The following is an 18,613-nucleotide window of genomic DNA, read 5'->3' on the forward strand; positions in this document are numbered from 1 at the left end:
TTTAAAATTTTTTTCCTCCATGTTCTTTAGATTGGATAACTTGATTTTCCTTGCACTTACTTGATTGGGTTTAGGCTGAGATGTGAATCATACATTCACAATTGGAAGATTCCTTTCTATGGCTCTCTCCCTCTCTGGCTTTCTCCTCACACGTTGGCCACCTCCTCTTCCTTCCCCTGTTTTCTTTGTCCAGAAACATGGTAGGCTTTGTATCAGAGTTTGAGCTGCTGGTGCTACTCCATGATTCAGACCTACCCTCTAAGTAAAGCCCAGTGAGAAAAGAAATGGAAAACTCACCTGTGGGCTGGTTGCTTCTCCAAGCTTTGACTCCATTACTTAGTTTACCTGCTTTTGCTTATTTCTGAGAGTTTTTTTTTCTTTTTTCTTTTTCTATTTTGTTCAGAGTTTATAGTTCTCATCAGTGGAAGGGATGAGTTAGAGGGGGCCTAGACTGCTCTAATGGGACGGGTGTGCTTCCTAGTTTCATTCTGATACGTGTCAATCAGGATGACAAATATGGTTTCTCTAAGTAGTCAAAGAATTCTTACAGAGTAAGATAGAGAATACTACTAAAAACCTCCAGGCATCACAAATAAGCCAGAGATCACCTCTTCTAAATAAACGTTAGTTGAGTTGTCTTTGGTTAGAAGTAATGGTGGTGTCTCCCATGTGGATAGTCTAGGTCCAAGGATGACTCCATAAGAATTCTGTGATTTTAATTTTAGTGATCTGTTAGGTGAAATCCATGGATACTCATAATGGTAGATGAAATTGCCAAATTTTAAAAATTCCTCTAAATAAGTATATGTGAGCATAAATGGTACATGTTATTCCTTATTAGACTGTGTATCTCAGTACAAGATTCTAATCCAGTTTTCATTTTTTTTTAAATTTTTATGTGTCTTTTTGCCTTTTTCTAGAGCTGCAACTGCAGCATATGGAGGTTTCCAGCCTAGGGGTCTAATCGGAGCTGTAGCCGCCGGCCTATGCCACAGCCACAGCAACGAGGGATCCAAGCCATGTCTGCGACCTACACCACAGCTCACGGCAACACCGGGTCCTTAACCCGCTAAGCAAGGGCAGGGATCGAACCCGCAACCTCATAGTTCCTAGTCAGCTTCGTTAACCACTGCGCCACGACGGGAACTCCAGTTTTCATTTTTGAACTTGTAATGTTCTGGTTGGATCCATGAGTCTCTTTTCCAAGTGACGATGGGGAAGTTATTAATCTTTCTTTCTCTACCTATAATTAAAGCTGTTTCTATAAAAATATATTTTTTTTGTCTTTTGTCTTTTTAAGGGCCACACCCATGGCATGCGGAGGTTCCCAGGCTAGGGGTCTAATCGGAGCTACAGGTGCTGGCCTACGCCAGAGCCACAGCAATGCCAGATCCGAGCCATGTCTGCGACCTACACCACAGCTCATGGCAACACTGGATCCTTAACCCACTGAGAGGCCAGGGATCAAACCTACAACCTCCTGGTTCCTAGTCAGATTTGTTTCCGCTATGCCATGACGGGAACTCCTGATTCTATGAAAATATTTTTATTTGGGCACAATCACCCTAATGTGAAATGCTTTTCTTATAGATCTAAATGTTTTGGACTGGAATTTTCAAAATCTTGTTGCTATAGCCCTTGGATCTTCTGTGCACATCTGGAATGGGGAAAGCCACAGTGGTATTGAAAATATAGATTTAAGTCTCACTTGTAACTATGTATCTTCTGTGTCTTGGATTGAAAAAGGAAACTACCTGGCAGTTGGCACCAGCGAGGGAGAAGTGCAGGTACTGGACAGTTTTTTCTTTCTCATAGTGTGCTCTGTACAGCTGCTAGATAACTAAGATTGACTTTTATTTATTTATTTTTTGGTCTTTTTTTGCCTTTTCTAGGGCCGCTCCCACGGCATGTGGAGATTCCCAGACTAGGGGTCGAATCGGAGCTGTAGTCGCCAGCCTACACCACAGCCACAGCAACACGGGATCTGAGCCACATCTGCAACCTACACCACAGCTCATGGCAACGCTGGATCCTTAACCCACTGAGCAAGGCCAGGGACCGAACCCACAACCTCATGGTTCTCAGTCAGATTCGTTAACCACTGTGCCACAACAGGAACTCCTAAGATTGATGTTTAATAATAGGTTATTATAAAATAAAGAAACTGTAGTAGATGTGGGACTTGAAGCTTGGGGGCGTAAGAGGATAAGCCATTCTCATTCTTCTCTGAATGGCATTTAGTGAGGATGTAGACATATGCTGCTTAGTTTTTCTACATCATCTTTCTGCTACATACCCTGCCCCCCCAAGTCCTTTCTCTGAAACTAAAGTTGGGCTTATAAATCCCCAGTTTTAGGACTTAAAAAAGATTTTTTTGGTCGTGCATGTGGCATGCATAAGTTCCAGGGCCAGGGATCCAACCTGTACCACAGCAGCCACCTGAACCACAGCCGTGGCAATGCTGGATCTTTAACCTGCTGAGCCACCAGGGAACTCCAGGACTTTGAACAGAAGAAGGTAACCTTTTAGTTCTCTTTTCTCACCCTTAAGCCATGATCAGGAGGAGAATTACTTAAAATGAGTGACTTTTTTTTCTGATAGTGTCTCTGAAATGGAATTTTACCAAGTTTATTTTATCAATCTAATTTCTCATGTATCATTTTTTGTTTATTAGCAATAGTGTAAACAATATTGCTCAGGTGTTTGGTGACGTTGGAGGGCCACAGAAGGCCCTACTGTTAGGCAGCTGCCCAGCAGCCCTGAGGCCCAGTGTATCAGCTCTAGCGACAGCCCTGTGGCTGCAGTGTACCAGCTCTAGCAGCTCTGGGGCTGCAGGGTATCAGCTTTTACCCGGCGAGAAACCAAGCGAGAGCACTAGGAGAGTTGGAGAATTCAGGTTTATTATGCTGGCTGGTTCAGAGGAGATCACTCTCCGGAGTCTGAGCCACCCGAAGAAGGGTTTCACAAGGCTTTTATGGGCTAGCTCTTCCAGGCCTGTGCTTGGCTGGTTGGACCGGAGTGAGAACAGGCAGGGTTATAATTGCAGAATTAACTTTACAGAAGCAGATGTGTGTGGGGAGGGGTGGTTAGGGAGCAGTTGGCTGGCTTCGCTTAGTCATCATGGCCGGGGTTCTCCTTTCTACCTTTTTATTGGGGCATTTTCTCCTACACCTCCCCCTGCCCCTTGAAGCTTTTCCACTTTCTTGGAGCAAGCAATTTTAGAAGTCAAGTTGTTTGTGTCTGATGTGTCTAGGGAGGCATACTGTGTTCTGACTTTGCAACTTTATAGACTCAATTCGTGTGGTTATGAAATGAGTAATTGTATTAAGAATACAGGGCCCAAACAAGAGGGCAATGATGAGTATAGTAAGAGGCCCAGTTGAGTGTAGGAGCCATGAAGCCCAGTTCCAGATCTTATTCCAGTGGTTTGAAGACTGCCAATTCTTGCCCCTCTTGGTTATTAGCTCTTTTAATTGTTGTGCCATGCCCCTGACTACTCCTAAATTGTTGGCATAAAAACTGCATTCTGGAGTTCCTGCCGTGGCTCAGTGGTTAACCAATCTGACTAGGAACCATGAGGTTGAGGGTTCGATCCCTGCCCTTGCTCAGTGGGTTAAGGATCCGGCGTTGCCGTGAGCTGTGGTATAGGTCGCAGACGCGGCTCGGATCCCGCGTTGCTGTGGCTGGCTGTAGGCTGGTGGCCACAGCTCCAATTCGACCCCTAGCCTGGGAACCTCCATATGCTGCAGGAGGGCTCAAAGAAAAGGCAAAAAAAGACAAACCTCCCCCCCCCAAAAAAAACCAAAACAAAAAAACAAAACTGCATTCTTCCTTAAGGAATAGACAGAGTTCCCCTAGGTAAACCTCTGATAGTTTGGAGTAGTTAATGGGCTTTAACTTGTGCAGCTTTTAGTCCCTCAACCAAACAAGTAATAAAATGATTCCTATGCCAATTGTTTTTATCCCTCTCATCAACAGACCAATTAGGATGGCTCATAGGAAATGCCTGACACCCTGTGGGGAATATTGTTTGTTCCTCTCCTGATCTGCCTCTGGCATTTATAACAAACCATTCATCTCCCCAGCCTTGAGCATTTCCTAAGACTTAATCCTTCCTTTCTTGGTATATTTGGGAGGAGGGGGAGCAATTCTGGAACTGATCGGGATGTTCTGGTGTCCCTGTGACCACCTGTTATACCGCTTGCCCGGTTGGGGTCTAGGACGCCCTCTGATGGCTAGCCTACATGGAAAAATGGCCATTCAAGTTTACACAAGGGGCAGAGTTTTCATGGGGTCATATTGACCCCATAATCTCCAGAAAATCCCTTTTTGAAATCTTTGATCACCCAGTCTAGGACTATGGGTTTGAACTTGGACGAGCCCATGTGTCTTTCTGTGGATCCTGTCTATGGCCTGATATTATGAAACCTTCTCTGACCTCGTGAGTGGTATCCCCAATAGTGTTGCCTCCGCCACTCCTGGAAACAAAATAGCTCCCACTTAGCCTGCTTTGTTGCAAGTGTCTCCAATCGATCTGGGCCCCTGGTCTTAGGAAGGCACGCACGCAAGTTCTGTTGTTTGGACAAAGGACGGGGGCCTTGTACCTAGTTCTCCTTATACCCTGAACTGATGTAGCAGGAGACGGGGATAACGGGCTGGTGACAAAATAGGGGTTCCAATAGAGGAATTTCCAACTGGGGCTGTACCCAACCTTAGGGGAAGTCTCCCTGATTCAGATCCTGGGCCTCCATGAACTGAAAATGGGCAGTCCCATAGTGGGTTTAGAATCTGGGGCAGGAGTTCCTGGAGGCCTGGGGTCAAGGTCAAATTAGAGATCTCCTTGAAGAATTTCTGGCCCAAATGGAGGGAGCACAGGGGTCTCTGGCTCATGGGCTTCTGGGTTAGGTCCCACCCCATGTGGCCACCCTGTGCTGGTGGCACAGACAAAACAAGGGAGGGTGCCCCCTTCTCAAAAGGTGGCCATTCAAATGTCCGCCTGACCGCCCCCCTCTCGGGAGTTTAGGTGCCTCTTAGCAATTGGCTGGTTCATATAAACCCCGATCTTGGATTTGACTCGCAGGGAGGGAAGAGAACCTCAGAGTCCACTACAGCCATAAGCCTTATGAAGTCACTGCGGAACTGCAGGTTAGGACCCACTCGGACCCCATAGCTGCTAAGGCCGTGGGGCCACAGACTCGAACCTGAAACGCAAGCGAATCAGGTCGCTCATTCACTCTCACACACACTCAGAGGTTATCACAATGCCTCCCACTCCCAGGGAGTCCCTAACTAGTAGCTCGATCAAGCACAACTTTCAATCAGCTACTCCTGACAGTTGCTCCGCCCGAGCAAAGAGGTTCCTCCGCTTCCAATTTGGAGCACTAGGACTACTAGTCTGGTCAGGCACAGATTCCTACTGGGAGAGTCTCCCTAAGGGGGTGATCAGTCCCCTCTTCTGCCCGCTGGGGCAGGACCTGACTGGGGTTGGCCCTGGGGCCTTACCTTGTCCAGACGCCTTCCTGGTGAGTTGGTCTGTCTCTCCACTGAGTCTGGTCTGGGTTCGGTTGCCAGGGAGTCAGGAATGCCACTCACAAAGGAGGACCCAGAATGCCACTGGGTGGCGGACCGCCTCATTCGGTCTGCAGCTCCCCGGGTCCCATGTAGCCTTACCACCGCTCCTGTGGCTCAGCAAGCCAGAACGGTTGGAATCTTGCTGGGGCCTCCAGAAATGTTACTGCAGCTGTCCAGCAGCCCCGTGGCCCTAGTGTATCAGCTCTGTGGCTGTAGTGTATCAGCTCCAGCAGCTCTGTGGCTGCAGGGTATCAGCTCTTTCTCCTGGGGAGAAACCAAGCACTAGGAGAGTTGGAGATCTCACGTTTATTACACCGGCGGGCTCAAGGGAGATCACTCTCCGGAGTCTGAGCCACCCCAAAGAAGGGTTTCACAAGGCTTTTATGGGCTAGCTCTTCCAGGCCTGTGCTTGGCTGGTTGGACCGGAGTGAGAACAGGCAGGGTTATAATTGCAGAATTAACTTTACAGAAGCAGATGTGGGGGGGGTGGGGAGGGGTATTTAGGGAGCAGTTGGCTGGCCTTTGCTTAGTCATCATGGCCGGGGTCTCTCCTTTCTACCTTTTTATTGGGACATTTTCTCCTACACTACTGCTTTCTCATCTCTGTAATGATACTGGATACTATAAGGGTTATGATATGATTTCTTCTTATGCCAAAGTTCTCATTCCTCATTTGGGTCAGAATATCATTTATAGCTGGCAGGAAAGGACTCTCTTAGCAGTAAATTGAATTCCTGATTCTAAAAATTGTTTGGACACCTAAATTTTATTTGTTGGTAACTGTAGGTAGATTTCCAGGTTTTAAATTCTTACAATTTGAAAAAACTAAAAGGGTGATAGAAATTCTTAACCTTTGACTGCTCGCTAAATTCACCTGGGGAACTTTAAAATCAAGGCACTAGCCCCAGGCTCTATCCCCATCATTAAATCACAATGGCTAGAAGCCAGAGGCTGTTCCCAGGTGATCCCAATATGCAAACAGCCTGGGGAACTGCCAACTAGGGGAAGAGGGGCTGAGCTTTCACCTAGCGACAGGACTGGCTCTGTGAACACTAATTGGTTATCAGGTCTCTGAGGAGACAGTGGGTTGTGAAAATGTCAAGGCTATGTAACCATGCTTGTTGATTTTTTCAGTTATGGGATGTGGTCACTAAAAAGCGGCTGAGAAATATGCTCGGTCATTTGTCAGTAGTTGGGGCTCTGAGCTGGAATCACTGTATCCTTAGCAGGTAAGAGCATCTTACTGGAACCAATTATATTTGCACCACCAATTGATTACATGCTGAATGAACAGATCCATAATATTGAAAACCAACCCCCAAGTTAAACAGGCATGATTAGTAGCACTTATGCTCCACCTCACAGCTATTTACTTTCTCCTTAGAGAAAATTGAATTAGTCCAGAAAGAGTTCATTGTCTTTGAGTGATAAGATCTTTATTACCATTTGGACCCAAATCACTGAGAATAAGAGATATTACCCACTGATTTTGAATGATATTGCAGTTTGCTGAGACATTCAAATAGTTTTATACTTTTTTTAGATATTGGTGGCATTAGCAAACAAATAGATCTGTAGATTAATAGGAAAAGGAAATAATATATTTCTAAACCTATCGTTTATATAAACGGTATATGTATGTATACATACACATACATACACATATATAAAACCATTGAGATATATTGTCACTGGGATAATACGAAATATTTTGAATTCCAGAAAAGTAATAATTCCTAAGTCCATTACTTAAACTACTACCTTGGAAAATATAACAGTCTTCTAAATTTATCTTTTCCATGCCTGCCTGCATCATATTACAGCCATTGGAGATCTCTATCAAAGGATATCTTCTCAACATCTGTATTTCAGACTCTGCCAGACAAATCTATTTTACTTGTAAGGAGAATTACCCAGGCTGAACACCCATTCTTACTCACTCAAGGAATGTCTGTGTTTTGAATCTATCCTCAGGAGTTTTTCAGTAGTTTGAACAATACTTCTCTTCATGTTTTCAAATGCTTATGTAGCAAACAGGACTCAGGTTTTCGGTCCTAAACCTGCTCCTTTGCCTCTGCGCAGCGGGTCGAGACTGGGCCGTGTTTATCATCACGATGTTCGGGTAGCCCAGCACCGTGTTGGAACTCTTCACCACAAGCAAGCTGTGTGTGCCCTGAAGTGGTCGCCAGATGGCAGGCTGCTTTCCAGTGGCTGCAGTGACGGGCTGCTGACTATATGGCCCCATGATCCAGGTGTGACTGCACAGGGTCACCCACTAAAAGTCATACCCCAACCTACAGCAGTCAAGGTAAGAACAACAGTTTTCTAGGTTCCCCTTTACTCAGAGACCACTGGGTATCCTTTACCCATGAAAACAAAGCCATCAAGCCAATCCTTTGAGATTTTATTACCCCAGAATTTGTTTGGGACTTTGCCATCACTCTCCCGAAAGACAACCCTATTTATACTCCCCCTGTGTCAGATTTTTTTGGTTGTTAAGTGACTGAAACCTTGAGCTTAAGCAAAACAGAAAAGACATTGGCTTATGTTATGGAGGAGTCCTGGTATATACAGCTGATTTAAACGTTGGCTGGATGTAGGTCCCTAAGTAGTGTTGTAAGAGTCCTGTTTTTTGGCTCCTGGCTCTGCTTGTCTCTCTCTTTCTTTTCTTGTCTTTTTAGGGCCGCACCCTCGGCATATGAGGTTCCCAGGCTAGGGGTGGAATTGGAGCTGCAACTGCTTGCTTATGCCACAGCCACAGCCACAGCCATGCCAGATCTCATGGTAACGCCAGATTCTTAACCCCCTGAGCAAGGCCAGGGATTGAACCTGTGTCCTCATGGATACTAGTCAGATTTGTTTCTGATGAGCCATGATGGGAACTCCCTAGTTTTCATTCTTTATTTGGACTCCATTTGGTGGGCATGATGGCTCTTGGCAGCTTCAGATTCAGATGTTTTAGATGGGAGTTGGATAAGAAACCATTATTCCTTACAACTCTGATAGAAAATCCCAGGCAGGACCCTGGTCTGGCTTTGGTCACTTTCTTGTCTCTCAGTTGATAATTGTGGCCAGAGAAATGGGTACACTGACTGAACAGGCCTATTTCATGAGCTCACACCCAAGAAAGGAGGAGACTCTTCGTAGAGTTAAACCAATGCTCCACCATGCTCTGTCTCATAATTTAATTTAGTTTTTTTTTTTTCCTTTTCAGGGCCACACCTGTGGTATATGGAGGTTCCCAGGCTAGGAGTCAAATTGGAGTTGCAGCTGCCAGGCTACGCCACAGCCACAGCAACGCTGGATACAAGTCGCATTTGCAACCTACACAGCAGCTCACGGCAATGCCGGCTCTTTAACCCGCAGAGCAAGGCCAAGGATCGAAGCTGCATCCTCGTGGGCACTAGTCGGGTTCATAACCCATTGAGCTACAATGGGAACTCCAGGCTTATAATTTTTCATTTCTTTGTATTTCGAATTCTTATTTCTAGTAAAAAAAAAAAAATCCATATTTTCCTTCCTTTGTTGTCACAAATCTATGTCTTGGCTTCAGTGTGGTCCCAGAATATTTATTACCCCACAGAGCAAAGAAATGATTCTATTTTATTGACTATAAGCAAGTTTATTAGAATGAGAACTTAAATGTTATCACAGAGGCTTTTTTTTTTTTTTTTGGCCGCACCCATGCATGTAGAAGTTCTCAAGCCAGGGATGGAACCCATGCTGCCGCAGTGATCCCAAGCTGCTATAGTGATAAGACCAGATCCTTAACCTGCTGTGCCACAGGAGAACTCCAGAGTTTCTTAACATAGGATGGGATATGTAGTGCCTGCTACTACTGCATAATATTGGCCCAATAATGCTATGATTTTTCATGTCCACAGGACACTGAGAATAATTTTAATTCCAAATTCTCATTACTAATGACTTGAAAAAAATCTAGGGAAAAATGTATGTAAAATATTCTGTCTGTAAACAAAATACAATAACAAAGCAAAACAACAAAAAAACAAGTGAAAAACCCAAGCCAAGCTAAACAAGTTACCTTCCTGTTACTGAACTCAAGTTGGGCTGCTTGCCACTTGGAGAGGCTTGGCTGGAAAAGGAAAGGTTGCTTTATTCTATGAATCAACAGGTTGGGCGAAGCATTGTATGACCGCAAGATTTGAGAGGTATGCTTGGGCTGGAGGTGAGTTAAGCATGGGGGGATCTGGTGTAGAGGTTAGTTAAAATATAGCTTTGCTGAAGTGACAAGACAAAAAGCCTCCTTTAAGAACTGCTTCTTGCAAAGAGCTGCTTACATTCTTAGACGTCTTATCAGAAATATAGTGAATTGAACTAATTGCGTCATGAAACCTGAGCAGCCAAGCCTTGTGGCAGCTACAACCTGGGGAATCACAAAAACAGTCATAGTGTAAATATTTTCCCACTCACTATCAATTAGCCGATTAGTATAGCAGGAGCAGACTTCATAGGTTGACGTCTGTGTGACTCCTCTTGTGATGGAGTTTCTAGTTTTGCCAAAACAGCTTATTTATAGTAAAAGCTAATTAGAAGTAGGGTCTTGAAGAAAATGATTATTAATACATATAAAAAATACTAATATCCATTCCATGACAGAACTTGGGTCCGCCAGCTCAGGAGAATGTCTGAGCCTCTTCAAAGTGTATGCAAAACTTTGTGTTTACTGAAATAGCCCTCTTATCCAACCTAGGTAGGGGTGTAAATGAATGGTTATTTTAGAAAGATAATTAAGAAGGTAACCATAAGATATGATATATAAATAGTAAATATATTTATTTCAACTGAAAATTAAATTGTACATTTAGTCACAATATAAGGCAAGTGTATTTACTTTGAGTGTAGGTTGGATGCTTAGAGTTATTCATTGTCCTTGTATGAACTACAACCATATTTCATTGTCTAAGGTTTCTATTTATGACATTTATTCTGGTTATCTATTGCTATTAACAAATTACCCTAAAACTTAGTGGCTTAACACAACAATTATTTTATTCTCTTTTATGGGTTCTGTGGAGCAGATTTGGGAAAGGCTCTTCTGAGCAGTTCTGGCTCAGGGTCTCTCATGAGGTTATAGTCAGACAGTGACTGAAGCTAAAAGTGCTGGGAGCTAGAGCAGCTGGTAGCCGGCCAGGCATCCTCCCTCTTCATTTAATCTCAGAACTTCTATTTGGACTACTTTGGGTTTCCTTCCAACATGGCAGCCTTAAGAGAGTTGGATTTTGGGCTCAGGGCAACAGGGCCAGTGCTTCAGAGAACAAGGTGAAAGTGGCATCATCTTTTATAACCTAATTCGGGAAGTCCTGTAGCGACACTTTTGGTGCATTCTATTGTTTCTGATAGAACAGCAAATAAAATAGTATATACATTATGTTTAGTACTTTATAAAATACTTTTACATATAGAAGATAATATGCAAAAATGAGACTAGTTGCCAGGATGATTGAAAAGGACATACAGATACATATAATTGAACTATTTGTTAAAATAGTCTTTAAAGTTACTGTTACTAGTTATTTAAATTATTAATATAAATGAGTAATACTAAATTCTCTTTTAAAGAATTAACTATAATAATTTGAAAGGCAAGAAAGAAAAAGGCAATTTTATTTTCCGAAATGTATTGGGATCAGAAATAATGAGATTTTTTGAGTTGCGAGCAATCAGGCATAGCTCTCTTTTTTCTTCTATTCCCTTCTCTGACCTAGAACCCAAGGACACAGGTAGATAAACCAGAGCGAGGCCATTTCATAACCAGATTCTAGGGGCACATGTCCACCACTCTAGCAGTAGATTTTGCCCCATAGGATGTAGTGAATGTAGTTTTTCAGACACACTATTGTGTGGTTTTTCTGTTTAAAATATTTGCAATTATTATCTAAATTTGAAGAGGACACCAAAGGTGATTTTTAGTTCTTAAGAAGTAATTTCTGGAGAGTGCAGTAGCTCCTGCCTTCGGATCAGAGGTCCAAGAGAGCTGTGATGGGGCAGAGCTCTGGAACTTTTGCTTACCTGCATGCATCACATCCACGAGTTCACCTTCTCCAAGGCTCACCTGCCTGTATGATTATTTGGAACTTTAAGGCCATGGATTGGTGTCCCTGGCAGTCTGAAGTCCTTGCTGTTGGAGGAGGAATGAAGGATGGACACTTACACATCCTGGACATAAATACTGGGCAGAGCATCCAGACCCCAAGCACAAACTCACAGGTAAACTTCTCTGGAGTTCACTTTCTCTCTGATCTAGAATCTTGTGGTAACAACTTATGATAGCGCATAGGACCCAAACCCACCTCTCTTTACCTGTGAATCCATAGGAATTTCAGTTCTTAAGAGTTTATTTTTGTAAAACCTCTTTGAGTTGAAAATTAATTTAACTTACATATCTTTTTTTTTTTTTAATTCCCCTTCTTTCTTGGCACTGCTTTGGCCGTGAAACTTGAGAGCAGTCTGACTATTCCTGGACAATGACCATAGTCCACTTAAATCTGAAGGTTCATTGTGCCTAAGACTTTTTTTATATTTAGTCCTTTGTTGCCTTGGGATAAACTTTCTTAGAACTAACATAATTCCTCTAATACTCTAACACCACGTGTGGACTTGAGGATACATGTGGACAGAGCATATTACCTAGAATCAGTTTAAAATGCATTCATAATGCATCAGAAATTGCCATAATTCTGTATTTTTTTGGGGGGGTCATTATTACAGATTTGTTCCCTTGTCTGGCTACCAAAGACAAAGGAGATTGCAACTGGCCAAGGTTCTCCTAAGAATGATGTGACTGTGTGGGCCTGCCCTGCTCTGGCCAGGTCAGGTGGGTTTTTTGGTAAGTAAAGAGCTAAGTAGAATGCCATGTACCAACTGCAGAGTAAGTTTCCATTGGTGGAAAAAGTCACAAATGGAAGATATTCTTCTTCTGGTTCTTTGAAGTATATATTTCATCAGAGGAAAAAGGCCTACACCCACCACACCTCAGGGAGGGTATAGATGAGTGTTTCAGAATCTGACTAAGACTGCTCATCACTGATAATTGTCATGTCTTCTTGCCCATGTGCATGGATGATGCGGTGATGATTGTGGACAGTTTTCAAGCTGTGCTTCTGAATTCTGGGCATAATAGCTCATCTTGCCCTATTGTGAAGAAGAACCAGCAGTGCTGAAATGTGTGGGAGGCAAGGAAATATAATGAGGGGGGAGACTACTCCAGAGCATGAGATTCTGGGGAGCCTCTGCCCTTTCAAGGCAGACTGCTGTTCTTTCTCGGCATAGTCTGGAAACGTTTACTGGCTACTTTATTATTTTTATTTTTAAAAATACTTTACTGAATTATAACACCCACATGAACGTCTGCACACACGAGGCCAACTTGATAAGTTTCCTGCAAACTGAACATATTCACGTAACCAACACCCAGTTCCAGAAACAGAGCATGATTTCCTCTTCCAGAATCCCTCTACCCCTCACTCTGACTGCCAACAACCTCAGCCTGTTTCATCTGATTTTATGCTTTATGTCAGACAACGGTTCTCACCTGGGCGCAGTGTCGCCCACCCCCTGCCCACCACCGGGGGACATTGGCAATATCTGGAGACATTTTTGGCTGTCACAGCTTTGGGGAGGTATGTTACTGGCAGCTAATGGGTAGGGTCCAGAGTTGCTGCTGAACATCCCATCAGAGAAATATCCAGTTGTCTTGGTTGAGAAACCCTGATGTAAAGAGAATCACACACTATCTACCCTTTTATGCTCTGATCAGTTTTAATCCTTTGATTCTGATCATTTTTTATTTTCTTTTTTTTGGCTGCACTCATGGCATGCAGAAGTTCCCAGGCCAGGGATGAAACCAGTGCCACAGCAGCAACCCGAGCCACAGCAGTGATGATGCTGGATCCTTAACCTGCTGAGCTACCAGGGAACTCCTCTAGTCATTTAATAAGAAGCACAAATGTCACATGGAGGCAGGTAGAATCCCAAATAAAGGAAATTCGGAGCTGTACTGGCTACCTCTTCTTTTGGCCATGCCTGTAGCATGCAGAAATTCCTGGGCCAGTGATAAAACCTACATCATAGCAGTAACCAGAGCCACAGCAGTGACAACACCAGATCCTTAACCTGCTGAGCCACCAGGGAACTCCCAACACTGGCTACTTCTTGAGAGCAAGACCCCATGATGGAGAACAAGACTGAGGTCTTATCCTGAAGAGTCTCAACTGTTCTCAAGTGCAATCTGAAATGCTAAAGGGGAGGGACTGAGGGTGAGTAGTCTCTCCATTTCTCTAGCCCTGGGAAATAGGAAGAAAGAAGTATTCACTGATGAAAGAACAGAGCAGTGGTGTCCAGTCTCTTGTAGACCTCTGATTACATATTCTATCCTCTTCCTCTCACCATTCAACTTGTCTCCCAGTCATCCCTGATATTTATTTATCTAACATTTATTTATTAAGCATCTACTTTGTGCCAGGCACTTTTAGGGGTGCTGGGAATACACAGATGACAATATCCTTGTCCTCATGGAGGCTGCAATTATGTGGGAGGAGACCAACAAAACCCAAATACAGACAATGTTAGGTAGTGATAATACCCATGATGACACTCTTTGGAGCCTCCGAGGATGTTATTTGCCAGCAACACAACACCCATGAGATGACTTCCTGCTTCTGCTGGTCAGCCTGGCTGGAGCTCTGGTTAGCCTCAGAATGACTCTATATCCTTCAGCTGTTACACTGTGTGACTGTGACTTGGTAAATAAAGTACAGGTGGCTCTTGATAGAGCCACTTCAGTGCCAGCCTGAGTGTGGGAGAAGCACGGCTTGGTCCTTTGAATATATTTAATCATAATTCACTGGACCGTCTCAGTTTAGAGAAATATTTTAAATCAAGCCTTAAAACTCAGTTCTTTACAAAATTATAATTCTAGCAGCTAGATAGATGGAGGTATTGATAGATACTTGAATCAGTTTGCTGATGCTTAGAATGAAGAATGTACTTACCATTGTGGTTTTTTTTGGTTGTTGTTGTTTGCTCCTCTGACCTTAACAAGGTATTTATTTTTAAAGTTTTAATGCCTTATGAATTTTTTCATTGATATTAGATAACAATCCAAAGAGTACATCTAACCCTTTCTCTTTCCCTTAAAATGTTTATGGTTGGAGGAGATGTAGTTACATTGAACTTTTAGACACTAATTTGCATCTCTAACTTAGCAGTTTTTCTGGACATAGTATTTCTCAAAAGTGCATAAGCAGGAAGATTGTTATACAAACACACATTATGTGGTCAGATAAATTTGGAAATTCTGGGTTAAATAAAAACAGTTTTCTTTCCTAAGGATAGCTCAGCGTCTTTGATACATTATGTGTATTGTAAATCTACAAAAGGAGTTATAACATTCAGTGTTGCCCTAATCCATTTGGGAAATATTCGTTTGGGAGCATCTCGAGGTACTTGCTCCACGAACACACTTCAGGGGGCACTGCCACGTGGGGATGCTGAGGTCCTTAACTTCTGCATGTTTTTAACTGTGAGTCACTGTTTCCATTGTGGGTCAAGATCAGCATAAAAAAAGAAATGGAATGGTATAGAATGGAGAAATGGAAAAGTAGATGTTGTCTTGTGAAACTTCTGTTATAGCTATTGGGACATTTGTGTGTCTGTGTATAGGGGTCACCACATAAAATTCGACAACAACGGGTTGTGGTAAAAGATCTGGAAAAAAGCTATTGTAAGTTGTGGTCATGCCTTTACTAAGTCTCACCCTGTTACCCACAGTCATAATTCTTTGGTGGAAAATTTTAGCTAAAGAGACCTCTCCCAGCTGACCACAGAAGAAAGATAGCATGTAATTCCCTCTCCTATCCTGCCAGGAGTTGTAGTTTCTTTTTCCTTTTTTTTTTGTCTTTTGTCTTTTGTTGTTGTTGTTGTTGTTGCTATTTCTTGGGCCGCTCCCTTGGCATATGGAGGTTCCCAGGCTAGGGGTTGAATCGGAGCTGTAGCCACCGGCCTATGCCAGAGCCACAGCAACGCGGGATCCGAGCCGCGTCTGCAACCTACACCACAGCTCATGGCAACGCCGGATCGTTAACCCACTGAACAAGGGCAGGGACCGAACCCGCAACCTCATGGTTCCTAGTTGGATTTGTTAACCACTGCGCCACGACGGGAACTCCCAGGAGTTGTAGTTTCTAAGCACTCAAACAGTGGTAGGTCACTTTCTAGCCTAAAAGTATGATTCGGCCTTTGACTGGGTTTCATTTTCCAAAGCACACGAATCAGTACGTGGTCTCATTTACACTTGTAGCTGCATAGAGAAGACTAAACTCTCAATGCTTTCAGTGACCATACCCTTGGAACCTGGGGATGTAAATCTTTTACAGGACTTCACTTGAGATAAGGTGGCATTTCCCACTATCTAGTAAACTAAGATTGTCACAAATTTGAGAGGAGTATTTCAAGAATGCTTTTGTTTTGGACTTCCTTGTGGCACAGTGGGTTAGGGATCTCGCACAGCCATGAGTCTCTGCTGTGGCTCATGTTGCTACTGTGGTGTGGGTTTGATCCCTGGTCCTAGAACTTCCACAGGCATGGCCAAAAAAAAAAAAAAAAAAAAAAGCTTTTGTTTCCATCTAAGTGTCATTTTGCAAAATATTTTTCAAAGCCTGCTCTGTAAAATATTTGGAATTTTTTTCCCGTTATCCCTTTTTCGATTTTCTCGTCTTCTTTCCTCTTCGTCTTATATAATAATAAAGGATGAAAGCATTATTACTGATTGTATTTGTTGAATAGATTTTTCTTTTATAGGTTTAATTTAAAAACATTTGTATAATGATCTATATTCATCCTAACTTAAGTTTTTCATGTCATGGCTTAAATTTCTTAAATTTTTAAAATTAAAAAAACAGTGGGCAGTGGCCTTTAATAGAAAAAGAGGTTCTTCTTCGCATTGGGCCTAGGAGTGTGCTCTAAGTAGTTGAAGCATTGAACTGGATTTGAGTTCTGGCTCTGCTATTAATTAGCTGTGTGACCTTGAACAAGGTGTTTAATATTAAATTTTTTTCTTCATCTGCATAATAAGAGTGTTGTGTTATACCTATGAATTTAAACCTTTTTTATGCACCAACATGTTTTAGGCCAATCCCATGTCTCCCTGGGTGCATGTCTGTGTGTGTTTGTGCATGTCTGTGTGTGTGTGCATGCATGAAGAGCATTGGGAGTTAGTGTGCAGATGGAAAAAAAAAAAAAACCAAGTATCTAAGAAATATCTCCTTCGGGAGTGGATTAGTCTATCTTCGTTCCTTGCTTTTGAGACTCTTGTGTCAGAAAACAAGATTATTTCTGAAATTTCAGCTCTCAATCAAATTGTTAGCAGTACTGCTTCTGTAAGGAGGTGACTACCCACCTTGTCTGATTTTAGTTGTGCCCCCAGATACTTACCCAGTTAAAAACATCCAACCTCCTTCCTTTCCCCATCCTCCCATCCCCAGCTTCTTTTCATGGAGTCAGCTTTGTCCAATAAATTTCTATTGTCTTAAGCCATGCAGTTTGTGGTAATTATAGCAGCCTTAGGAAACTGATACAAGTGGGGAGCACTCTGAAGGAGGAATAGTGAAGCAATACTTTATGATGCTGCACAGAGTCTGCCCTTGCTGGTGTTTTCCATGGCAAAAGTTGTGTGGGAGTGCCAGCCCTCCTTGAAACCCAGGTCCCAAAGGGATGACTTGAATGTGGCAGGTCTTCAGAGAAGCCCTTTATCCTGGGATTCATGGCCTCAGCTGAGATGGCTGCTCTCTCCTCAGCAACAGCTCTTGCCACGTGGATCATGACCTCTGTTCTTCTTCCCACAGGCCACAGAGGCAGAGTGCTGCACCTGGCTTTGAGTCCAGACCAGACCAAGGTGTTTTCTGCTGCAGCTGATGGCATAGCCTGTGTATGGAATTGCCACTAGTCACTCAGCCCCTCTCAGCCTCAGCTTCCTCATTTCTAAGTGAGAATAATGATGTTGGCTTTGACTTCTCCATAGTGTTGTCATGAGGCTCAGTTGATGTGCCTTTCCTGAGGTGAATGCCTGACCCCCTGATCTTCCTTCTCAGGTTACTTTATTTGCTCTGCTTCATCCCATTGCATTTCCCAGATGTTGTCTTTGACTCTATGCTTCTCTCTCTGCTTTCCTCCTCCTCCTCCACTGCTTCCTCCTCCTCACCTTTTCTTCTTCTCTCTCTGTCTCTTCCTTGTTAGAGATGCATTTTCACTGGTATAGTCACAGTAATATCTGCAACAAAGATTTCTAAACATTTCTTTCCCACTTGTCATTTCTCCTAAGTGCCAGCTTCATACTTCTCTCTTCCTCTGGTTATTTCTTTCTCAAGAAACTTTTATGTCTTTAGCTCAAACTCAATACATTAAAAACAAAACTTATTCACTTGGAAAATATTGATTAAAGTGCTACTCTATGTTAAGCATGCATATTCTTTCCTCTCAAAATGAGGTCTTCTGTGGGATACCCTTTCTCCTCTTCATGCTCCCATGCCTATCCTGATTATCCCATCACTCAGGGAACCTCCTGATAATTCAATTTACCCCTTGTTCTCTGTTTTTTTGTTTTACCCTGGTCATGTCCTGGACACCTGCTAAGCAGTTTGTGGTCATTTCCTTCTAACTAGTTCCCTGTCTTTATTCTTCATGGGTTTCCAAATGACTGGTTAAATTTCTAAAAGCACTCTGCTGATTCTCCTAGTCTCCTGCTCATAAACTCTCAATGACTCCCCATTACCTAACCCCCTGTCTTCAACCTTAAAGTCCTGAGCCCAGAACCTGAAGTTAGGGGACCTGAACTTACCTTGACTCTGCCATAAACTGACTGAGTGAGCTTGGGTATGTCATAATATTTGCAAGGATAGGAATTTGGATTTGAGAACGGCTAAAGTTTCTTCAAGCTTGATCAGGCCACTCTTCTAACTTTTTAATGTTAATCCTCAGTCACCTCCTATGTTAACCCTGGGCTAAGCCTTGTGATTTCCTGCCC

The 18,613-nt window shown here is 43.1% G+C and overlaps 1 protein-coding gene across 3 annotated transcripts in view; it reads left to right on the plus strand.

Moving 5' to 3' along the window:
* Positions 1 to 17,617, plus strand: part of CDC20B (cell division cycle 20B) — a 55,147-nt gene extending 37,530 nt beyond the window's left edge. The window contains exons 7-12 of one of the 3 annotated variants that reach the window (XM_047760749.1): positions 1,591 to 1,787; positions 6,706 to 6,800; positions 7,654 to 7,879; positions 11,677 to 11,802; positions 12,304 to 12,421; positions 17,436 to 17,617. In XM_047760749.1, coding sequence (XP_047616705.1) covers positions 1,591 to 1,787; positions 6,706 to 6,800; positions 7,654 to 7,879; positions 11,677 to 11,802; positions 12,304 to 12,421; positions 17,436 to 17,536 — 863 coding nt within the window. In that variant the 3' untranslated portion in view covers positions 17,537 to 17,617. The remainder of the gene's footprint in view (positions 1 to 1,590; positions 1,788 to 6,705; positions 6,801 to 7,653; positions 7,880 to 11,676; positions 11,803 to 12,303; positions 12,422 to 17,435) is intronic. The other 2 variants (XM_047760835.1, XM_047760912.1) reach the window with 2 other exon arrangements.
* The last annotated feature ends 996 nt before the right edge of the window (positions 17,618 to 18,613 follow it).

The sequence above is a fragment of the Phacochoerus africanus genome, chromosome 1, assembly GCF_016906955.1.
Source record: "Phacochoerus africanus isolate WHEZ1 chromosome 1, ROS_Pafr_v1, whole genome shotgun sequence".
Lineage (NCBI taxonomy): Eukaryota > Metazoa > Chordata > Mammalia > Artiodactyla > Suidae > Phacochoerus > Phacochoerus africanus.